We start from the raw sequence: 25,154 nt of genomic DNA, 5'->3' as shown, positions 1-25,154 counted from the left end.
CCTTTTCTGATGTGATCCCGGTGGAGTTTCTCTGATGTGGTTTCATGATGCTAGAATGTTCTTGTACCCAGTATGCCTCTTCCTTGTGTGTAAGGTGGAGTTGAGGACATTTTTACCACTGAAAGTGGAGCAGGGCTTTCATTTTTCTACTTTAGGTCTTACGTCCTGGTTGTCCTGACTCTCACAGCTGAAGTTTGGATCTGGGTGTTCCTGGGGCATGGAGGTCCAGTTGAAATCCTCACCCCTGGCCAACACATCCCTTGTGGGTGAGCTGAGTTTCCCATGCTCTTTGCAGCTCTGCAGCTCTCTGCACAGCTCCCTGCAGTCCTACTGCAGAGTCCACCAGTGCCTGGAGGGGCTGAGCTCCGGCCCGAATGGCCCCCACCTCCAGCCCCCTAAATTCTTCACTCCTAGGGATGCAGCTGGGAGCACCAGGGATCTACTGCCTGCCTACAGAGCTGGCAACGCTGCTGGAGGTGAATCCTCTGTGGCAGGCACCAGCATCTTCAGGCAGGGATGCTCTACCAGCACTACAGAAGGACTTGCGTCTTCTGGACTGTCTACCAGATCCACATCCCAGGTCGGCTTCACAGCCAGAAATGGTGTTGCAAGGGGTGGTGACCACTGCCATGGGAAAACACAAGCTGAATCACTCATGGGGAGGACGCAGCCTTCCTCCTCCCCCAGCAAACCAGAACTAGATGTTTAATGTTCTAAGGAAAATAGAAAACCTTGCACTTACTTACACACTCTCACAGGGCTCCCAAGGCGTATCCTGAAGGAGAAGAAGGTCACAAGGTTATCCATCACATAACTAACATTTCTAGCGTTTTCCAGCCTCCTTGTGTCCGCTGAAGAGTCCCAAGGACTGGTTGTAGTGGTACCCACCTGCTCTCTTCACCCTCCAGTAGAGTCTTATATGTTGCAATCTCGATATCCAGGGCCAGCTTGACATTCAGCAGCTCCTGGTAATCCCGCAGCATGCAAGCCAGCTCATCCTTGGCCTTCTGGAGGGCATTCTGCAGCTCAACGTGCTTCTCCCGGGCATCTTTGAGGGCACAGTCCCCACGCTGCTCAGTATCACAAACTGATGTTTGCAGAGAGGACACCTGTCAGGGGAGACACAAGAAGTCCGTACTTCCCCTGCCCTCTTTCTTGCCGTGCTCACCTCTGAAAGAGAAATTCTTGCTTCTTTTGAGAGTCCCAAATTGGGAAGTACTGAGGTTGTTTTTAGGAAAGCCAAATGTTTCTAAAATCAAATCTCAATTCTGAAATACTACAGAAAGGCTGGACATGTTCCTGTACCGCCAGACTGTGTTTAAGTCTTGTTTTGAGGATACCAATACTTTGTTCTAATTGGAACTAATAATTAAGGTTTTCCATTACTTCCCGTTATAAACTATATAATGAATTAGATGGTCTGAAAATTATACCAGTTTCTATGGGTGCTGAATTGCTGGTGAGTCATAATTCTACCCTACTTATTGGATGCTTTGAACCTGTGTCAGGAGCTTTGTCTCCTGCCAGAATTCTTGCTGGAGCAATTTTAGCAATTTTCCAAGTGGCTGTAGCTAATCCAATGATCTAATTTGGTGCAATTAGTTCTTTGCAATAGTCAAAATGATCCAACAGAAAATAGGCCAGCAGATAGTCCTTCTTCCCTGCTCAGCACGGTAAGATCTTCTCTAGACCAATGTGAGGCAATGCTCTTTGATAAAGATGAAAGAAATGCCACAGAGATGTAGAAAACATGACTTGGGATCTCACATCTAGGATCCAGTGAGTGAATATGATCCATCATACCTGCTCCTTCACATTTTCAAGGCCGCATCACCTTCTCTGGATCATGATACTCAGCTCTTCAATCTCTTGCTGGTGGGACCTCAGTTCATTGCAGTCTCTCCCCTTTGCCTCCTCAAGCTCTTGGAACTGATAGTAAGAAAAGAGAGAACTGGCAATGAATACTGGTAGTGTACGTAATATAGGAGCCTTGCTTCTGTTTCCAGAGTGAATTAAACTAGGTTTAGAAAAGTCCTCACAACTTTGCAGCTCCTGAGATTTTCAGCAGCAAATGGGGCTTTCCTGCCGTAGCTGTCACTGTTCAACTCCCCTACAACCTCCCACCTACAACCTTCCTAGCATGACTGAGTCCTGTCCCATTGCGCTGTATCTGTTCTGGGGATGTTCTCCTGACTTTGAGACTCACAGAGTTTAGCAGAATGGAAAATTAGGTCCAGAAGTTACATTGTGAAGACAGAAAGGAAAAATCACCGCCTTTGCAACTCTTCAACAAGCTTCTCCGTGTCGTTCAGCTCAGGCTCCATCTGCGCCCTCTCGTGCAGCAGTGAGTCCAGCTGCCTCTGCAGGCTGCAAATGAAGTTGTCGAAGACATGCTTGATGTTCTCCTGGGATGGCAGGACCTGCTTTTGGACTAAGTCCCATTTGGTGGCCAGCACCCTGTTCTGCTGCTCCAGATGCTGTACCTGCATTCAGAAAGCCAAGCCACCTTCTTCAGGCATGTGCTTAGATGCGTTGTATGGGGACCAGATAAACGTGGAGGGAACAAGGCACTTCTCTTCTGAGTCAAGGCTGCAGGGGCTCGTTGTGGTTTGAAGGGGATGAGAGGACAAAAGGGGGGCATTGCGGTCTTCATGATCCTATAATCCTGGAGCCAACTGGGCATGATGCTCTCCCATTCTCTGAGGAAGCCATAGACAGCACAGCCATTGTGGCAGCTACAGAAACCATGGAATATTTAAATAGATCTGCATATCAGTTGGCTGGTAGTGGAAACCATCATTTACTGATAGGAGACAATGCAAATTTACAAGGACTAGCTGCACAGAGAGAAGTCAACAGTGCAGAAGCTCAGTAAGCTACCTTGGAGGAACAGCTCCCTCATTAATAATAAAACCAGATGCAGCTTATCAAAGCACATAAGCACATAAACCAGATTAAAAGAACATTATCAGCTAGATCTGCACTTGCAGCTCAGGGTACTGGAGTCATGCATGCTAAAACCAGCACAAGGCTCATGTAATAGCATGAAAGAAGGAGAGGAATCAAAGACCAGAGCACAGAAAGGTTTCCTTCACACTTAAACCTCATCATTCCTTTAAGTCTTGTCTCAGCTCTCACCTTGTCAATCAAAGAGGCAAACTGGTTATTGAGGCTCTTCATCTGCTCTCTCTCCTGCTTTCGGATGTGCTGGATTTCAGGGTCGATCTTCACATCAAGAGGCTGCAGCAGGTTCTTGTTGACATGCACCGCACAAATACCTTCACTTTTTGCAGCTCCTGCCGTGGAAGCCTAACCCATAACTCCCACCTTCACTGTTGGCATGGATGCCCCTGCGTTCCCAGCCTCCACAGACCCCCTGTGTGAGGCTTCGGCCAGAAGAAATCCATTTACACCCATCTGTGTTTTGGAGGCTTTGGCTGCTGTGGCTCCAGGCTCCATAACCTCTTCCAAATAGCACAGCAGAGGGGAAAATGCTGCTTCGGCAGCGGCTCATGCCACTTGCAGCAGAAGATGATAAGAAGAACTTTCTTCCATGAAAAGACCTTCCAGCTGACAGCTGCTGGCTCATGGTGGCAGTCGTGATGGAGGAGAGGATGCTGGAGGACAGCCGAGCATGCAACCCAAAAAGGGGCCCCTCTGCTCCGACACCCTTGAGCGCCTCCTTTATACACATCTCAGAAGTGGGACTTAGTTGATGCAGATGAATAATTTGGGGTTTTCTTGGGGTTTGCCTTGCCTAGCAGCAGTTCGTAGGTTTAAATATGCAAAACAGTGCGTAACACTGAACATTTGTGAAATCCTATGGAATTTTACTGTTTTTAAATCGCTTTGTTTGCATACGCAGCTTGGAGGATCCCATGGGCTGGGTTTTGTGAGGATTCTTCTTTTGTTTTAGTTCGTCCTCCTTCCTTACATTAATTACAGTTTAGCAAATGGCCTTACAAGTGTCTCCCTCTGTCAAGGACAATCTGTAAAGGGATGTTCTGTTGAACAGCGAATTATAAGTGACTTTTGCAGTATATCTGTTCTTTTCATAGTCACTCCCTTCACAAAGGACAATATGAGTCCACGAGGCACAGCCAAAGGCAGCCCAGTGCTTGGAAGCTGGGAACCATAGCGCAGACCAGGCACGCACATTTCCTTGCTGTCGTACAAGAGTGCAAAATACTTCTTTTTTATAAATAGCCCTCCACACGCCATCCCCAGTCAAAGACCATAACTGACTGGGCCGGACTCATCTCTTCTAACTTTTGATGCTAGGTCTGCTGAGAGACAGGCATATCTGAGATATTGCTCTCCAGAGAGCCTTTCTCTTCTTCGCTGAGTCCAAAAAAGTCTAAAAGGACCAGCTCAGACTTGGATGCCCAACTTTTAGAGGAATAAATTAACGTAGCTGTAGCTTCTCATTAAGTTTTTGGCTTTGATTGTGTAGAACACATCGAAAAATGAGACTCGCGTGGAGAAGACAATAAATAGCTTGGAAAATAGGAAGCTCGGCCACAAGGCTGTTAACTGGATGCTTGTTAATCATTTAATTGGAAACAGTGGTAGGCTTGGCCTTGGTGGGCAGACTATGAATACACCAGCAACCAGTATCCTGCAAAAATACCTTATTAATACAGCTGCTGTATGGCTACTCTCTGTTCCTATCCTTTATATTTGAGCTTGTAATTAAAATCCTTGGGATACCTCAAGGCAAATAAAAAAGATTTATTAGAGTTGCTTGACAGATGGGGAAGAAAAGGCTGATAAGTTTAATATATTTGCTGAGAGCCTCACAATACCTCAGAGGTGGAGCCAAGATTACATCTCTGTCCTTGTGGCTTCTTGCCAAAGTCTCTTTCAAAACCGAAAGGCAAAGGGTTTCATTTCAGATGATTTGAAAGAAATGGTTTTCCCCTGCTATTATGCTGTACTAATCCTTAACTTTTTAATAGGCTCAAACTTTGGTCAGTGTTTTTTTGGTGATTAAACATTTAGGCGTTTCAAATTCCCAAGAAATGGGATAGTATTTCACATGCTCACTTCTTTCCTTGGTTCTGCAGGGATTTTTTAATTTTTTTTGTTTCGCTCCCTGGGCTCATTCGAGGGCTTTTTCACCACCTTTCGCAAGAAGGCTGATGAAAAACAAACCTGGTTACCAGAAACCTTGCTGGTATTCTGTCTCCAAGAGCGGCTGTTGCCAAAGGTTTTCTTGTACCTCATTATTTGCAAATGTTCTGCACTGGAACAGCTTGCCCTTAGCCCAGCAAGAGAGGTAATTGATGGTATGAAGTAGCTGGAAAGACAACTAGCTTAATTGCAGGTTCTTGACAGCACTATCAATTACACCTACACACAGAAGAGCAGGAATGATTGAAGTCCTGGGTGTCTCACTTGGCTGCTTAAATACAGGCAGAGTCCGTGGCAATCCCAGCTGGAAGAGCAGGATTGGAGCCCAGGAGGAGAGCACTTGGCCTGGAGCTGCTCTGACTCGGTCTTCATTTTGTGCTTCCAGTTTGTCTCTCCTTGGTCTCCCACTGAATCGCCCTGCTGCATCTGCATGGCCCAGGTGACGAGGTACCACGATGCTTGGTGGTCCTCCTGCACCTTCTGAGCAGGGGTGGGTGATCTCACAGCACTCTGCCTGGCCCTGCTGCTAGCAAGGAGAGTTTGGCTCCTTTCAAGCAAGACAGAGTTAGCTCAGAGTTTTTGTTTCCTTGCTGCGGTTAGAGCCTACAGGGTCATGGATGGTTTCAAAAATTTTCCTCCCATAGATACACTTTGATGAGCAAAACTTCTGAACTTGGCTTTTCACACCCCCAGACATAGCGAAAGGTTCATCCATCCGGATCAGCCTCACCTCTGACTCTGAGTCTAGATGTCCCCTGATGCCCCTGAGTCCCCAAAAGGCAGAGGATGCCACCTGATGCAACCCTGGGGCTGTTCTCAACTGCCCAGCTTGGGCTGTAGTTTAGAGGACCACAAGGTCAGCTCTGCCTTCCTCTCCCAACTTCATCTCATCCCACCCAACTTGCTGCAGGAGGCAAAGTTTTTGTGTGTCATTTGACAGCGGAGAGCCTCCAGGTTTAAAATACACCAGATCTTCTCCACTTGCCTCCATCCAGTTGATGGAACTCAGTGTATTCATCTCAGAGTAATTGTGTTTGCTGCAGCTCCCTTTCAGGAAAGGGAGGGTTGTATGTGTATGTGGGCACCAGGGGAGTAGCTCCCAGGGTAATCACAGCTCATTAATTTACTTCTAATTACCAGGAATTTTGGAAAGAGGCCCAGCAATGAAGATAGGAGGCCAACAATTTTCGTGGTGCTACAACGTAGCCCTGACTAATTTCACAGCTTTTTGCCAAAGTAAATCAAGAGGGAACTTCTTGTTCCGGCCACATCTGTAGAGCGAAGAGGGCTCAAGCCCAAAACTCCATCAGTCAGTGAGAGAGACTGGGAGAGCCGGCGCAAAGACCAGCTCTACACCACTATGGTACAACTTTTTTCTCCCACTAGGTGGTGGTATCTAATGCATCTTGAACATCCCTGTCCACATGGGTCCTCGCTTAGGCTCTTGGTGGTGACGTGAGCCTGTTCACACCTAGTTCAACACTCAGAAACCTCTCAGGATACCACTAGCAAGAGCTAACTCACAGCTATAGAGGGCAATATTTAGAAGCCAGGACAGCATGGGAACAACAAGGTCCTCAGTCCTTGCAAGAAGGTGAGATTTCATATGGATTTGTACTCTGAGGCTGACTATGAGCCTGGGATGTTTTGTAAAATACGTGTGCATCCAGTAATGCACCTCTGGCAGAAAAACGACACTGAGCTAGAGAGTTACCACCAGCTTTAAGGACAACTGACCTACCGTCATCTTCTTCACCACCTTGGTGTCCTCCCCTCATACCTGAAATCTTGCTTATCGCATCAATACTCTTGGAGGCTCAAGCTCTGCCTAGGCACAGGGTGTCAGTAGACACCTTCTTTCAGTGTTACACCCTGAGCACGTTTACAGTGTTGTGATGACTGATAATACATGCCCCAAGACATTAACTGACATTAATCTGAAGGCCCCATCTTATGATCTTCTTCTTCTTCTTCTTCAGCCTAGCCCCTGAACCTCAAAAATCAAAATGTGTCTGGGCACAGCCTTAGGCAGTCTACCTTGTGGCATTTTCCATCAAAAATGCATGGGCAATATCTAATTGACATAAGCAACTTAGTGTTGCAGCAACAAGAAATCAGCAGTGGACATGTCCCCATGCTCCCCACATTGACATTGCACCTCTTTTAGCCACTTTCCACACTTTGCACGTGCTGTGGTGGTGGAAAGAAAATCATCTGCTTGATCATCCCAGCTCAAATCTGTATGGTCCAAAGACCTGACACTCAGCCTTGGTCTTAATAGAGCCGAATACACAAGCTCCTTACAGGTACTAGCAGGAGTTGGACCACATAACTGCTGAAGGAAAGGAACAGCAGTAATTAAGCATTTTAAAAATATTATCTTTTTAGACAACTGAAAACAAACTGGGCCAGATTTTTCACTTCTACTTAAAAAGGGATAGTTTTATATGGAAGGAGGTGCCAGAACACTCATCTCCAGAAACTGGAGATATGATTATAGCTTAGCTGACAAGCAGAACAGGTTTTGATATACCCTTCCAAACTATTCCTTCACTAAATTAGCCCAGCACTTAAGGCTATGTACTACCAGTGTGTAAACAGTACTTAAAACCACTTAGTGGAAATGCTGATCAAGCCTCTCGTACGAGTTGGGGGTTAGCAGTCTCTTTTCTAAGCTGGTCTCCCAAGCTCCTGTTATAGTCAGCTGAAACAGATGGTTTGTCTGATCTCCAATGGGTGATTCATCCCGTACTAAGGTAGATGCACAAATTAGGTCTTTTGAATTGCCTCCAGAAGTGCCTATTTCTCTCCATTGACTCTACCTTCTTCCTTTTCGACCTTTCACTCTACAAAACAGATCAGTAAAAAACCCACAGACCTGACCACAGCGTTCATATTAATTCTTTATTTCTGCTGATTAGAGATGAGAAGCTCTAGGCGCCCTGCCTACGTAATTAATTTAACAGTGAAACTAAAGCCCAACAATACTTGGTAGTGTGCAGAATTACCTTTCACAGCTTCCACTTTTTATTGTAAGAGGGGAGGCTTTGTCTTGATTGAAAAGTCTTACCTAATCTCTTAGATAAAAAATGAGGTTTTGATGATGCAGCTTATTTATCACTTGGATCCTGAAGAACTGAGCTGTTTCAGTAGGTGATGTAAGAAGCAGCCATTAACAGGGTGAATAAACTGTCTCAGCTGTTGGAGGGTAGCTCTACATGGCATTTTGAAACCAAGGTAGACTCACACCACCCACACGCTGAACCTGTGGGATGTGAGCCAGTGCAGATGAAAACACAGGCATATCTCAGCAGGGTTTGCTAACACAATCTCCAGATTTCACGACCACAACTGACTGCTTCACGGCTTGCGTAGGGCTTTCTGCATTTGATGAGGGCAGTGATAATCCAGTTTTGACTGAAATACAGTGTCTAGACCTCCCCACATGCAGGGTACTCGTAACTGCTTCCAGACTATGCTATAAAGGTTTGATTTAGCCCTTTGTGGCTCCCCATCAACCTTCTCTAGGTGTTTTCATGGCTGTACGGCCATTTGCAAATGGGTCTCCACGGTGGATTTCCCACCAAGCTGAGTATCTCACCCCCCACTGGCTGCCACCCCCAGGACTCTTCACAGTTGGATTTCTTTGAAAAACAGTTAAGAGGGTCCTACCTTCCCCCTGACTGGGGAGAAGACATGAAATATTCCTGATGGGATTGTGACACTCTAGTTTCCTAAGAAGAGTGTTGCTAAATTAAGGTGACACAGTTGCATTGAGCTTCTTGAACAAACTTTCCCGGTAATCTCATCTGCTCTGCTCTTCATTAGAACTTTTGATTGGACTTAAATGAGGTTCTGTGAGAAATTTAGAAAACATCTTGCTTCCTCTGCATAGAAGCAACCATTGAATACGATGTTGACCAAAAAAGGCTTACTTGGGTACATACCAACCAACGTTGATTTGGGACTCCAGGGGGAAAAACGGGACTAGAAGCGAGATAAGGAGACATTGTTGTTCATAGACTTTCTGCTCTTTCTTCATGTGCAACTGCAATGCTAACAAAATCTACATGGATGATTCGATCCCCTGGTTATTTAATGAGTGACTCCTGGAGGGAGTGATGGAACTGACATGTAGCCACATGTCCTGGTTGACCGGCTCGATTAGGCCAATAGGACTTGTCCCCTGAAACCCATTTTCACAGCAGATGTTAGGCGTATGGCCCCCCCAGCAGACATTCTTCTGTAAACACCTTCTTCCACTTTTTCACTAATTTTTTCTTGAGGTTGGATCAGATCTCCAAAAACTGGTTTATCTGTTTAAAGAGTTCTTTCAAAAATCTCATCATACACGTCAGAGTTTTGCCCTCCCATAGACCAATACACACACACACAGACAGGGTTTCAAGCTTTTAGTTGCCAAAAACAAAGGTTCCAAGCAGGCTGAGTTGAAGTGTTCAGAGAAAGCCCAAGGAAACAATAGCAACCATCACAATATTGTCATAAAACAGAGGTGTGTGGTTGGAGAATTCAGGAGATGGCTCTGCAGGGAGAAGAGAGCTCGGGATTATGTGCGACCCGTTCGGACTAGCGGTGACTCAGTGGTGGGCAGGAAAGCCACCCTTGCCTCTGACGGGAAGGGGAATGCCTTCTTCCCATTCCACTGGCAGATTTTTGCGTGCAAATATTACTTGTCGGAAGCGTCTCCAGAAGAACCTGAGCCACTTCTATAGACAGACCTGTAACCCCGTCTTTGAGAAGACCACCCTCCTTCAGAGCTGCATTCTCCAGTTCCATCGCCACACCTGTATCTCCCAGCTCCACGGCTCCCTCCTCCATAACCCCCTTCCCCTCCAGTGCCACCCCCACCTCCAGAACCATACCCTCCACTGCCAGAACCACAGTTACTACCAGAGCTCAATCCCCCACCTCCAGAGACTGAACTACTTCCACCTCCAGAGATGGACCCTCTCCTGCCAGAGCTGCTGCCACCGCCAGAGCTGGATCCCCATCCACCAGAGCTGTGGCCACCTCCAGAGATGGAGCCTCCGCTGCCTGAGCTTCCTCCTCCTCCATACCCTGAGCCTCCTCCTCCTCCACAGATGGACCCACCAGTGCCAGAGCTGGATCCGCCATGACCTGAGCTTCCTCCTCCTCCACCTCCAGAGATGGACCCTCTCCTGCCAGAGCTGCTGCCACCGCCAGAGCTCATCCCTCCACTGTGGGGACTGTGTCTGCCACTGCCAGAGCTGTACCCTGATCCGCCAGAGCTGTGGCCACCTCCAGAGATGGAGCCTCCGCTGCCTGAGCTTCCTCCTCCTCCATGCCCTGAGCCTTCTCCTCCACAGATGGACCCACCACTGCCAGAGCTGGATCCTCCATGACCTGAGCTTCCTCCTCCTCCACCTCCAGAGATGGACCCTCTCCTGCCAGAGCTGCTGCCACCGCCAGAGCTGGATCCCATCCACCAGAGCTGTGGCCACCTCCAGAGATGGAACCTCCACTGCCTGAGCTTTCTCCTCCTCCATACCCTGAGCCTCCTCCACCTCCAGAGATGGAGCCACCACTGCCAGAGCTGGATCCTCCATGACCTGAGCTTCCTTCTCCTCCACCTCCAGAGATGGACACTCTCCTGCCAGAGCTGCTGCCACCGCCAGAGCTCATCCCTCCACTGTGGGGACTGTGTCTGCCACTGCCAGAGCTGGATCCCCATCCACCAGAGCTGTGGCCACCTCCAGAGATGGAACCTCCACTGCTTGAGCTTCCTCCTCCTCCATACCCTGAGCCTCCTCCTCCTCCAGAAATGGAGCCACCACTGCCAGAGCTGGATCCTCCATGACCTGAGCTTCCTCCTCCTCCACCTCCAGAGATGGACCCTCTCCTGCCAGAGCTGCTACCACCACCAGAGCTGGATCCCCATCCACCAGAACTGTGGCCACCTCCAGAGATGGAGCCTCCGCTGCCTGAGCTTCCTCCTCCTCCATACCCTGAGCCTCCTCCTCCTCCTCCTCCACAGATGGACCCACCACTGCCAGAGCTGGATCCGCCATGACCTGAGCTTCCTCCGCCTCCACCTCCAGAGATGGACCCTCTCCTGCCAGAGCTGCTGCCACCGCCAGAGCTGGATCCCCATCCACCGGAGCTGTGGCCACCTCCAGAGATGGAGCCTCCGCTGCCTGAGCTTCCTCCTCCTCCATACTCTGAGCCTCCTCCTCCTCCAGAAATGGACCCACCAGTGCCAGAGCTGGATCCTCCATGACCTGAGCTTCCTCCTCCTCCACCTCCAGAGATGGACCCTCTCCTGCCAGAGCTGCTGCCACCGCCAGAGCTGGATCCCCATCCACCAGAGCTGTGGCCACCTCCAGAGATGGAGCCTCCGCTGCCTGAGCTTCCTCCTCCTCCATACCCTGAGCCTCCTCCTCCTCCTCCTCCACAGATGGACCCAGCACTGCCAGAGCTGGATCCTCCATGACCTGAGCTTCCTTCTCCTCCACCTCCAGAGATGGACCCTCTCCTGCCAGAGCTGCTGCCACCGCCAGAGCTCATCCCTCCACTGTGGGGACTGTGTCTGCCACTTCCAGAGCTGGATCCCCATCCACCGGAGCTGTGGCCACCTCCAGAGATGGAACCTCCGCTGCCTGAGCTTCCTCCTCCTCCATACCCTGAGCCTCCTCCACCTCCTCCTCCACAGATGGACCCACCACTGCCAGAGCTGGATCCTCCATGACCTGAGCTTCCTCCTCCTCCACCTCCAGAGATGGACCCTCTCCTGCCAGAGCTGCTGCCACCGCCAGAGCTCATCCCTCCACTGTGGGGACTGTGTCTGCCACTGCCAGAGCTGGATCCCCATCCACCGGAGCTGTGGCCACCTCCAGAGATGGAGCCTCCGCTGCCTGAGCTTCCTCCTCCTCCATACCCTGAGCCTCCTCCACCTCCTCCTCCAGAAATGGACCCAGCACTGCCAGAGCTGGATCCGCCATGACCTGAGCTTCCTTCTCCTCCACCTCCAGAGATGGACCCTCTCCTGCCAGAGCTGCTGCCACCGCCAGAGCTCATCCCTCCACTGTGGGGACTGTGTCTGCCACTGCCAGAGCTGGTTCCCCATCCGCCAGAGCTGTGGCCACCTCCAGAGATGGAGCCTCCGCTGCCTGAGCTTCCTCCTCCTCCATGCCCTGAGCCTTCTCCTCCACAGATGGAGCCACCACTGCCAGAGCTGGATCCGCCATGACCTGAGCTTCCTCCTCCTCCACCTCCAGAGATGGACCCTCTCCTGCCAGAGCTGCTGCCACCGCCAGAGCTCATCCCTCCACTGTGGGGACTGTGTCTGCCACTGCCAGAGCTGGATCCCCATCCACCAGAGCTGTGGCCACCTCCAGAGATGGAACCTCCACTGCCTGAGCTTCCTCCTCCTCCATACCCTGAGCCTCCTCCTCCTCCAGAAATGGAGCCACCACTGCCAGAGCTGGATCCTCCATGACCTGAGCTTCCTTCTCCTCCACCTCCAGAGATGGACCCTCTCCTGCCAGAGCTGCTGCCACCGCCAGAGCTCATCCCTCCACTGTGGGGACTGTGTCTGCCACTGCCAGAGCTGTACCCTGATCCGCCAGAGCTGTGGCCACCTCCAGAGATGGAACCTCCGCTGCTTGAGCTTCCTCCTCCTCCATACCCTGAGCCTCCTCCACCTCCTCCTCCAGAAATGGAGCCACCACTGCCAGAGCTGGATCCGCCATGACCTGAGCTTCCTTCTCCTCCACCTCCAGAGATGGACCCTCTCCTGCCAGAGCTGCTGCCACCACCAGAGCTCATCCCTCCACTGTGGGGACTGTGTCTGCCACTGCCAGAGCTGGATCCCCATCCACCGGAGCTGTGGCCACCTCCAGAGGTGGAGCCTCCGCTGCCTGAGCTTCCTCCTCCTCCATACCCTGAGCCTCCACCACCTCCTCCTCCAGAAATGGAGCCACCACTGCCAGAGCTGGATCCTCCATGATCTGAGCTTCCTTCTCCTCCACCTCCAGAGATGGACCCTCTCCTGCCAGAGCTGCTGCCACCGCCAGAGCTCATCCCTCCACTGTGGGGACTGTGTCTGCCACTTCCAGAGCTGGATCCCCATCCACCGGAGCTGTGGCCACCTCCAGAGATGGAACCTCCACTGCCTGAGCTTCCTCCTCCTCCATACCCTGAGCCTCCTCCTCCTCCAGAAATGGAGCCACCACTGCCAGAGCTGGATCCTCCATGACCTGAGCTTCCTCCTCCTCCACCTCCAGAGATGGACCCTCTCCTGCCAGAGCTGCTGCCACCGCCAGAGCTGGATCCCCATCCACCAGAACTGTGGCCACCTCCAGAGATGGAGCCTCCGCTGCCTGAGCTTCCTCCTCCTCCATACCCTGAGCCTCCTCCTCCAGAAATGGAGCCACCACTGCCAGAGCTGGATCCTCCATGACCTGAGCTTCCTTCTCCTCCACCTCCAGAGATGGACCCTCTCCTGCCAGAGCTGCTGCCACCGCCAGAGCTCATCCCTCCACTGTGGGGACTGTGTCTACCACTTCCAGAGCTGGATCCCCATCCACCGGAGCTGTGGCCACCTCCAGAGATGGAACCTCCGCTGCCTGAGCTTCCTCCTCCTCCATACCCTGAGCTTCCTCCTCCTCCTCCTCCAGAAATGGACCCACCACTGCCAGAGCTGGATCCTCCATGACCTGAGCTTCCTCCTCCTCCACCTCCAGAGATGGACCCTCTCCTGCCAGAGCTGCTGCCACCGCCAGAGCTCATCCCTCCACTGTGGGGACTGTGTCTGCCACTGCCAGAGCTGGATCCCCATCCACCGGAGCTGTGGCCACCTCCAGAGATGGAACCTCCGCTGCCTGAGCTTCCTCCTCCTCCATACTCTGAGCTTCCTCCTCCTCCACAGATGGACCCGCCACTGCCAGAGCTGGATCCGCCATGACCTGAGCTTCCTCCTCCTCCACCTACAGAGATGGACCCTCTCCTGCCAGAGCTGCTACCACCACCAGAGCTGGATCCCCATCCACCGGAGCTGTGGCCACCTCCAGAGATGGAGCCTCCGCTGCCTGAGCTTCCTCCTCCTCCATACCCTGAGCCTCCTCCTCCTCCTCCTCCACAGATGGAGCCACCACTGCCAGAGCTGGATCCTCCATGACCTGAGCTTCCTTCTCCTCCACCTCCAGAGATGGACCCTCTCCTGCCAGAGCTGCTGCCACCGCCAGAGCTCATCCCTCCACTGTGGGGACTGTGTCTGCCACTGCCAGAGCTGGATCCCCATCCACCGGAGCTGTGGCCACCTCCAGAGATGGAACCTCCGCTGCCTGAGCTTCCTCCTCCTCCATACCCTGAGCCTCCTCCACCTCCTCCTCCAGAAATGGAGCCACCACTGCCAGAGCTGGATCCTCCATGACCTGAGCTTCCTCCTCCTCCACCTCCAGAGATGGACCCTCTCCTGCCAGAGCTGCTGCCACCGCCAGAGCTGGATCCCCATCCACCAGAGCTGTGGCCACCTCCAGAGATGGAGCCTCCGCTGCCTGAGCTTCCTCCTCCTCCATACCCTGAGCCTCCTCCTCCACAGATGGACCCACCACTGCCAGAGCTGGATCCTCCATGACCTGAGCTTCCTCCTCCTCCACCTCCAGAGATGGACCCTCTCCTGCCAGAGCTGCTGCCACCACCAGAGCTCATCCCTCCACTGTGGGGACTGTGTCTACCACTTCCAGAGCTGGATCCCCATCCACCGGAGCTGTGGCCACCTCCAGAGATGGAACCTCCGCTGCCTGAGCTTCCTCCTCCTCCATACCCTGAGCTTCCTCCTCCTCCTCCTCCAGAAATGGACCCACCACTGCCAGAGCTGGATCCTCCATGACCTGAGCTTCCTCCTCCTCCACCTCCAGAGATGGACCCTCTCCTGCCAGAGCTGCTGCCACCGCCAGAGCTCATCCCTCCACTGTGGGGACTGTGTCTGCCACTGCCAGAGCTGGATCCCCATCCACCGGAGCTGTGGCCACCTCCAGAGGTGGAGCCTCCGCTGCCTGAGCTTCCTCCTCCTCCATACTCTGAGCTTCCTCCTCCTCCACAGATGGAGCCACCACTGCCAGAGCTGGATCCTCCATGACCTGAGCTTCCTCCTCCTCCACCTCCAGAGAAGGACCCTCTCCTGCCAGAGCTGCTGCCACCGCCAGAGCTGGATCCCCATCCACCGGAGCTGTGGCCACCTCCAGAGATGGAGCCTCCGCTGCCTGAGCTTCCTCCTCCTCCATACCCTGAGCCTCCTCCACCTCCTCCTCCACAGATGGACCCACCACTGCCAGAGCTGGATCCTCCATGACCTGAGCTTCCTCCTCCTCCACCTCCAGAGATGGACCCTCTCCTGCCAGAGCTGCTGCCACCGCCAGAGCTCATCCCTCCACTGTGGGGACTGTGTCTACCACTTCCAGAGCTGGATCCCCATCCACCGGAGCTGTGGCCACCTCCAGAGATAGACCCTCCGCTGCCTGAGCTTCCTCCTCCTCCATACCCTGAGCCTCCTCCTCCTCCTCCTCCACAGATGGAGCCACCACTGCCAGAGCTGGATCCGCCATGACCTGAGCTTCCTTCTCCTCCACCTCCAGAGATGGACCCTCTCCTGCCAGAGCTGCTGCCACCGCCAGAGCTCATCCCTCCACTGTGGGGACTGTGTCTGCCACTGCCAGAGCTGGATCCCCATCCGCCAGAGCTGTGGCCACCTCCAGAGATGGAGCCTCCGCTGCCTGAGCTTCCTCCTCCTCCATACCCTGAGCCTTCTCCTCCACAGATGGAGCCACCACTGCCAGAGCTGGATCCTCCATGACCTGAGCTTCCTCCTCCTCCACCTCCAGAGATGGACCCTCTCCTGCCAGAGCTGCTGCCACCGCCAGAGCTGGATCCCCATCCACCAGAGCTGTGGCCACCTCCAGAGATGGAACCTCCACTGCCTGAGCTTCCTCCTCCTCCATACCCTGAGCCTCCTCCTCCTCCTCCTCCACAGATGGAGCCACGACTGCCAGAGCTGGATCCTCCATGACCTGAGCTTCCTTCTCCTCCACCTCCAGAGATGGACCCTCTCCTGCCAGAGCTGCTGCCACCGCCAGAGCTGGATCCCCATCCACCAGAGCTGTGGCCACCTCCAGAGATGGAACCTCCGCTGCCTGAGCTTCCTCCTCCTCCATACCCTGAGCCTCCTCCTCCACAGATGGAGCCACCACTGCCAGAGCTGGATCCTCCATGACCTGAGCTTCCTCCTCCTCCACCTCCAGAGATGGACCCTCTCCTGCCAGAGCTGCTGCCACCGCCAGAGCTGGATCCCCATCCACCAGAGCTGTGGCCACCTCCAGAGATGGAACCTCCACTGCCTGAGCTTCCTCCTCCTCCATACCCTGAGCCTCCTCCTCCACAGATGGACCCACCACTGCCAGAGCTGGATCCTCCATGACCTGAGCTTCCTCCTCCTCCACCTCCAGAGATGGACCCTCTCCTGCCAGAGCTGCTGCCACCACCAGAGCTCATCCCTCCACTGTGGGGACTGTGTCTACCACTTCCAGAGCTGGATCCCCATCCACCGGAGCTGTGGCCACCTCCAGAGATGGAACCTCCGCTGCCTGAGCTTCCTCCTCCTCCATACCCTGAGCTTCCTCCTCCTCCTCCTCCAGAAATGGACCCACCACTGCCAGAGCTGGATCCTCCATGACCTGAGCTTCCTCCTCCTCCACCTCCAGAGATGGACCCTCTCCTGCCAGAGCTGCTGCCACCGCCAGAGCTCATCCCTCCACTGTGGGGACTGTGTCTGCCACTGCCAGAGCTGGATCCCCATCCACCGGAGCTGTGGCCACCTCCAGAGATGGAGCCTCCGCTGCCTGAGCTTCCTCCTCCTCCATACTCTGAGCTTCCTCCTCCTCCACAGATGGACCCACCACTGCCAGAGCTGGATCCTCCATGACCTGAGCTTCCTCCTCCTCCACCTCCAGAGATGGACCCTCTCCTGCCAGAGCTGCTGCCACCGCCAGAGCTGGATCCCCATCCACCTGAGCTGTGGCCACCACCAGAGATGGAGCCTCCGCTGCCTGAGCTTCCTCCTCCTCCATACCCTGAGCCTCCTCCACCTCCTCCTCCACAGATGGAGCCACGACTGCCAGAGCTGGATCCTCCATGACCTGAGCTTCCTCCTCCTCCACCTCCAGAGATGGACCCTCTCCTGCCAGAGCTGCTGCCACCACCAGAGCTCATCCCTCCACTGTGGGGACTGTGTCTACCACTTCCAGAGCTGGATCCCCATCCACCGGAGCTGTGGCCACCTCCAGAGATAGACCCTCCGCTGCCTGAGCTTCCTCCTCCTCCATACCCTGAGCCTCCTCCTCCTCCTCCTCCACAGATGGAGCCACCACTGCCAGAGCTGGATCCGCCATGACCTGAGCTTCCTTCTCCTCCACCTCCAGAGATGGACCCTCTCCTGCCAGAGCTGCTGCCACCACCAGAGCTCATCCCTCCACTGTGGGGACTGTGTCTGCCACTGCCAGAGCTGGTTCCCCATCCACCAGAGCTGTGGCCACCTCCAGAGATGGAGCCTCCGCTGCCTGAGCTTCCTCCTCCTCCATGCCCTGAGCCTTCTCCTCCACAGATGGACCCACCACTGCCAGAGCTGGATCCGCCATGACCTGAGCTTCCTCCTCCTCCACCTCCAGAGATGGACCCTCTCCTGCCAGAGCTGCTGCCACCGCCAGAGCTGGATCCCCATCCACCAGAGCTGTGGCCACCTCCAGAGATGGAACCTCCACTGCCTGAGCTTCCTCCTCCTCCATACCCTGAGCCTCCTCCACCTCCAGAAATGGAGCCACCACTGCCAGAGCTGGATCCTCCATGACCTGAGCTTCCTTCTCCTCCACCTCCAGAGATGGACCCTCTCCTGCCAGAGCTGCTGCCACCGCCAGAGCTCATCCCTCCACTGTGGGGACTGTGTCTGCCACTGCCAGAGCTGGATCCCCATCCACCGGAGCTGTGGCCACCTCCAGAGATGGAACCTCCGCTGCCTGAGCTTCCTCCTCCTCCATACCCTGAGCCTCCTCCTCCACAGATGGAGCCACCACTGCCAGAGCTGGATCCTCCATGACCTGAGCTTCCTCCTCCTCCACCTCCAGAGATGGACCCTCTCCTGCCAGAGCTGCTGCCACCACCAGAGCTCATCCCTCCACTGTGGGGACTGTGTCTACCACTTCCAGAGCTGGATCCCCATCCACCGGAGCTGTGGCCACCTCCAGAGATGGAACCTCCGCTGCCTGAGCTTCCTCCTCCTCCATACCCTGAGCTTCCTCCTCCTCCTCCTCCAGAAATGGACCCACCACTGCCAGAGCTGGATCCTCCATGACCTGAGCTTCCTCCTCCTCCACCTCCAGAGATGGACCCTCTCCTGCCAGAGCTGCTGCCACCACCAGAGCTCATCCCTCCACTGTGGGGACTGTGTCTGCCACTGCCAGAGCTGGATCCTGATCTGCCAGAGCTGTGGCCACCTCCAGAGATGGAGCCTCCGCTGCCTGAGCTTCCTCCTCCTCCATACCCTGAGCCTTCTCCTCCACAGATGGAGCCACCACTGCCAGAGCTGGATCCTCCATGACCTGAGCTTCCTCCTCCTCCACCTCCAGAGATGGACCCTCTCCTGCCAGAGCTGCTGCCACCGCCAGAGCTGGATCCCCATCCACCAGAGCTGTGGCCACCTCCAGAGATGGAGCCTCCGCTGCCTGAGCTTCCTCCTCCTCCATACCCTGAGCCTCCTCCTCCACAGATGGACCCACCACTGCCAGAGCTGGATCCCCACCCGCTAGAGCTTCCGCCTTTTACTCCTCCAGAGATCGACCCTTTTGTTCTGTTCTTGCTGGTACCACCAGAGATCAGCCCCCCTTCCCGCTTTTCAGTCCTCCAGGTCCTACTCCAAAGACTCCAGCAGCACTCGCATTGTGGTCGATGACACCTGCAGGGAATGGAAATTATGTCCACCTTATTCTTTTTACCCCAAAAAATTATAAGCACAGCTGATATAAGTACTTATGTATGGCCATCATTGTACCTACTCTAGTGGTCATAGTCATATCTTTGAAAAGTGGTAACAAGGATCTTCAGTCGTAGATTCACCTGCGAAATGTTTTCTCATGTGTTTCTGGCTTTATCAGCTTCTTTTTAACATGACTTACGTCTTACTCCTTACATGAACACTCATTGCAGCCCTTCCTTTAAGAAGGCCAAGAGTACAGGTTTCTCTCTCATTTAGCTGGCCTCCGATTTCCACAAATTTTAGGACTAGAGGTTTTTTTTCCTTCAGTTCTGACATGCACCGCATAGACCTACAGATTAAGTGACGTGTTTCCCACTTCCTACAAATTTGGTTGCACTTAGCCAGTAAGTTCCAAAGTCAGTAGCTCAACGTTGACATACTAATGCGTATACACATGTATTCACACACACACTCACAAGAGACTACCGTTTGCTTCATTTCCCTGGGAAACTAGGATAGGAACTAAGATAGGTTGTTCTGATGGTAGGTGTTAAGTACCACAGACAACAAAATGGTAACAGCGCTCTTAAAAAAGCAAAGCCAAGCCTTGAGATACTTACAGATTGTGGCTGGTGAGCCTTCCTGTATCCTGTGAAGGAAAAGCGACATTGAGATAATGCATCCAATAAAAGTAAAAGTCAAGCTAGGCTCTATCAGTAAGCCAATGAATGAGGTCACTCCTTCCAGGCAGCAATTCATCCTGGAGATCTAAGTGATAGATCAAAGAATGGGACACACTGCTTTGTACAGGTGCTTTTATCCAGGATGAATGGTTTGTACCCACCTGGTCTCCTCCTCCTCAAGGAGTGATCTATACATGGCAATTTCAATATCCAGGGCCAATTTCACGTTCAGGAGCTCCTGATAATCATGATGAAGGCGAGCGAGATCATCTTTGGCCTGCTGCAGGGCGTTTTCCAACTCCTGAAGCTTTTGCTGGCCATCTTTGATGGCAGAGCTCCCACGCTGCTCAGCATCTTTAATGGTTTCTTGGAGGCTGGCATTCTGCAGAGGGCACAAACAGAATGTGTCCATTTCCCTTCTATGGGGCTGGGATTTTCAAACCCCTCTGGCAGCCCTTGGAAATTAAAAGGCCTGCCTCAATGACAGAACTCAGAAGATACATCAGACTGGGTAAATTAACCCAAATTAAATCCCAATGTAGGCAGCCAAAATCTAAACCTGTTTCATTTTGAGGAGAAAACATCATCTCTAAGTTTGCCTACAAAGGACAGGCTACGTTATACTGCACCAAGTCCCCATGTAAAAGTGACTTAAATAGTTTAGTCATGTTGGAAAGTATCAGCTTTACCTTTTTCCTTGCAATTTCAACTTCTGGTTGTAGTCTTTGGATCTGCCTGGTAAGTTCCAGGATTTCCTGATAACTGTTCCTCAGTTGCTCACGTTGATTTACACACATGTTCTGAAGGTCCTGGTACTGATGTGCAGGGAAGAGAACAGACATTTTCGGTTTCTTTCCCATCGAGCAGACAGACTTGCCTCCCTATCTCGTTGATGTCTACTTACCCTGCCCTGATACATGGCATCTACTTCAGCTTTGCTTCTCTGAGCAATTGTCTCATACTCCTGCCTGACTTGTTCAATGATGCCATCCATGTCCAGCTCTCTATGGTTGTCCATGGACAGCATGACATTGGTGTTGCCAACTACTGTTTGCAGCTGGGACAGCTCCTGCAAGGAAGACATGATTTTGGATTTTAACAGTCCGTGTGAGCAGTCCAGGTTGTGTTACGAGGAAAGAAATGGCACCCTCTGGCCGGTTACCCACTGGAACTTCCCTACCTGCGTCCCCCAGGTCCTATTGTTCCACCACCAGTTTTAATTTTCAAGTGTCTCTTCCAGCCTTCGTGACACACCAGCCCCCCTTTTCACTCACAGATGAAAAAGGACTTTATAAGATCAAAGGCCAAGGATGATCCACTCCCCACGCCACTCTACAAAGTCCTGTTCAGGCGAAATTTCCAAGAACCTCCAAAAGACACACGTCCTTCAAGACCTGAGGGTAAGTTTTTAATCTGAGAAGCATACTCACAGCATCATGTAAGCATCTGAGGAACTCAAGCTCCTGCCTCAGTATTTCCACCCGAATGTCAAACTCCATTTTTCCCATGTAGGCACTGTCCAGTTCCTGTAAAAAAAGCCATGGGCATATTTGCATTTCTTTGATGGCAAACTCTCCACTGAAGTGCAATTCTTGCAAGACTTGGTGCATTTCTTTAAAGCCTTCGTTCCTGGAGCCAAATAATGGCCCATGAACCTCAGCTTTCCTTTGAAAAGCAATTGGAACAAAGGGAAAGTTTTTAACTCTTAGAAGAAAAGAATGGCTTGGAAATAAGCAGAATAGCTGTGGCAATAAGTGTGTGCCTGGAGAAAATGCAAAATGTAGAAATGTAGATTTCGTTAATTCTTCTAATAAAAAGTTGTCTACATTTTCTGTTCTCCTATCTAAGCCATCTATAGATATTACTTAACCCCTAATAACGATGTCTCACCTAGGTTGTGATGGAGTGAATAGAGAAAGACCAGCACTTTTTACATATCCATCTTACAAAGAACAGATTCAGTCTCTAGAGGAAATGATTTCTCTCCAGTCTTGCAGTAAAAAGCTCAGGGTTTTGATGACTTCAGTTAGAGGAGAGTTAGATGAAGTTAAGCAAAGACCCTGCTTTTGAAAACCTCAGCAGCCATCCAGTTATTGCTTTATTTCTGAGGCTGTGATTTAGCTCTATGTCTTGGGTTACTTCACCTTTTTAAGCTCCACAAACTCCTCTTCTTTAGATGCGTGCTTGTTGATCTCATCCTCGAATCTGTTGCAGCAGAGAAAAGGAATAGGTAGCTCATTGCCTGTCTTACTTTTTCAGTCAAGTGGATGAGAAACCAAAGGGAATCATCCAAAAAGGGAATGTGTCAAGTTTTCATTTAACTGCAATTTCTGGCAGCTGCAAAGGCGATTGCAAACCCTTTGCAAAAGTATATGCTAAATTAGGCAACAAAATGTGATAGCTATACCTCAGTTCTAACATCCTTGTAATTCTGAACTAAACTTCCCGTATTTCAGAGCTCTGGACATATATTATGTTTTGGGTGTAGCTAAGGCAGAAGAAGCGACTCTTCTCAACTTGACCCCACTGCTCAGCTCTGTCCCTCCCCTCCCCACTGTCCAGGTTGACCACAACTCCACAGCTACCAGCAGGAGTAAGGAGTCCTGGGTTACTCATCGCTTGGGGGAGGAAAGGCATGAAGGAGCACAGGAGGAGGGAAGAGTGGGATGGATCTACAGTGCCTTTGATTTTCTTCTTACTGTTCTGGGTTCTACCAAATCTGCTTTACTCTTCCAGCATCAAAGTCAAGTCCCATATTGAACCCACTGCAGAGTAGTGCTATAAAGGCTACAAAACTCTTGAAGGTGCGAAGCTGAGCTATGCCATCCCAGGACATGATTAGCACTGCCTTGGAAAATTCCGGTATGCTTTATCCCGGACTTGTGATTATTCACCTTTTTTTATAATCTTCAACAAGCTGAAGCATATTATACGCTTCCGGATCCAGCTGCTCCTTCTGGTTCTGGAGTGTTTCTAGCTGCCTCTGCAGGTTGCTGAGGTAAGATTGGAAGAAAGAGGCGATGTTTCTGCTCTCCTCCGGTCGGGTGCTTTGCTGCTGCAGAAGTTCCCATTTGGCCATCAGAGCCTGGTTCTGCCGCTCAAGACATTGAACCTGAAAGGCAAAGCGGAAGAGTGTCTCAGCCACTGGAAAGCGCTGGGGGAAACACCGACATCAGCGTTAGTCCCTATAGCAAAACAAATCCTAATTAATATTTCCAACGCAGTAACATCTAGAGGTTTTGTCAGGTGGGACCAACTGTAGTAACACTGGTACCAACACGAGACAGCTTAGACTAACAGGGGACACACCTCTTCTTTCCCAATCTGTTGCTTAAGAAGGGTATGATTTTACTGCTGCTTCTCAAAGCTGATCCTGAAATCTTTGCTGGCTTTTCATCTCTTTTGTGCACAATATTTAGGGGGATGATTGGGGTGGAGGGAGACTTCAGCTGTTTCTGAAGTACCTTAGACACCCAAATACATGAGAAGAGTTAGCCCCCTCTCAGAAGACCACACGGGACCACTCTCTTCCTAGATATACCTTGCGTTAGAGAAGAAGGTCAGAAAGACCTATAACATGCAGAGCTGGTATTTTTGGAAACCAGAGGGACAGCACCTCTTCAGCTGGGACACTGAACAGGTTATAACCTGGAAGCTGACATCCAGAAGGTTTCAAAAAAAAAAAAAAAGGAGTTAAAGGAAAGGCACTCCTATATTTCAGGACTAGGCATGCTTAAAACTTCTGGGTGTAATCAACACCTTTTCTGTAGGGTAATACAAGAAGCCATTAAGTCTTCACGTGTAACAAATAATACAAGCTTCTGCCCTATGCAGAGACACATGTCACCACCCAAACAAAGGCACATGTCAGGTCTGAGTGGGTGGAAGCGTTTTTGTGGCTGTTTTGTTCCTGTGTCTGTGAGCAGAAACGAAAGGGAAGACAAGACTGCAGACAGAGGTGAAAGTATTGTGGTGTAAACCAAGAAAGAGGTAAAGAAGAAAGATGCGGGGGCCACTGGCCACCTGAAAGAGGCTAGGACCTCCAAGCAAAGAAGTAGGTTGTTTTGTAATTCGGAGAAGTGCAACATTTTGCTTTGCTTGAGAAAAAGAAACAGAACACATCAAGGATGTCCAAGTCCATCACCCATTTTTCCTGCTAGCATCCACAGTTCCCAGGCACCAGAATACTACTAGCCATGCAGAAACCCTTCTCCTCAAAAGAGAAGTGAGTTAATGTGTCAGTGACGTCCCAGTAGTTTGTTACTGTCCTGCCACAACAGACGACTCAGAGATACTTATCCCAGGGCTAAATGTAAGTGATTCATGCAGCGGCGTTTATAGCGAGCTATTAAGATCTTCACACCAGCACAAGGGAATCTAGCCAACACGGTGGTTTCGGGGGGAGATGCAATGTAAAGGTGTCCCCATGACTCACACAGGCAGAGCAGCACCCCTTATGTTTCCCCCTTCCCAGATAACAAGTAAAAAAGAGAACGGGGACTCACCTTATCGATGAATGATGCAAATTTGTTGTTGAGAGCCTTAATCTGCTCTTTCTCATCTGACCGCACTCTCTGGAACTCGGGGTCAACTTGTACTTGTATTGGCCTCAGCAGGGTGGTATTGACACGGACCTCCTCGATGCCTCTGCTAACACCAGCCTGCCCAAAACCCTGTCCAGCCCCTTGTTCACCGAAGGCATTTCTACCAAGGCCTCCTCCAAGCATCTCCCTGCCTGAACTTCTTCCACACAGGCTACCAAGCCCTGCTTCACCACCTTGAAAAGCTCCCACAAAATATCCTCTTCTACCAAAGCCCCTATCAAGATGTCTCCTACCACCAAATCCCAGGCACCTCCCATATCCTATTCCATCTCCTCCGTAGCCTCCACCAGTAGAAACATTCCTAAACCCACCAAGGTTGTAGAGACTCCTGCTGCCATAACCATACCCATAACCACCGTATCTTTCTTCTCCTCCATTGTCTTCCCAATGGCTTACGGTAGACAAACTTCTCCCACCACCCAGTGTGCCACAGTGAGCGGAAGAAGAACTGAAGTTCCCATCCCCAAATCTGAAGAAATGTTGGCTCATAGCGTCGCTTTCAGAGCGTTAAGAGAAGGCGAGAGAGCAGGTGCGGAAGGTTGTAAAACAGGAGGAGAAATGAGAGTGAAGGATCCTCAGCTCCTCTGGTGGGGGTGACAGAAGTTCTCCTTTATACGTTCTGGAGGAGTTAGTCTCCATTCCGTGGTAATTAGCAGGTCTGTTAATGTTGTTATTGGGTTTGGTTCATCAGGCAGCAATTAATGGCTGCCTGAAGAGAGGTCAGAGTAAACA

General features: G+C 51.7%; 1 protein-coding gene across 1 annotated transcript; it reads right to left on the bottom strand.

Moving 5' to 3' along the window:
• Positions 1-439: 439 nt before the first annotated feature.
• Positions 440-24,911, bottom strand: LOC127028363 (keratin, type II cytoskeletal 75-like). The gene is given in 9 exon segments (XM_050914068.1): positions 440-624; positions 747-775; positions 889-1,109; positions 1,804-1,929; positions 20,723-20,887; positions 21,249-21,344; positions 21,963-22,023; positions 22,713-22,930; positions 24,324-24,911. Coding segments are annotated over 9 exon segments (1,689 nt in total).
• Positions 24,912-25,154: the final 243 nt, after the last annotated feature.

Source organism: Gymnogyps californianus, unplaced genomic scaffold (genome assembly GCF_018139145.2).
Source record: "Gymnogyps californianus isolate 813 unplaced genomic scaffold, ASM1813914v2 HiC_scaffold_32, whole genome shotgun sequence".
Lineage (NCBI taxonomy): Eukaryota > Metazoa > Chordata > Aves > Accipitriformes > Cathartidae > Gymnogyps > Gymnogyps californianus.
This window is presented reverse-complemented; position numbering and strand designations above follow the sequence as displayed.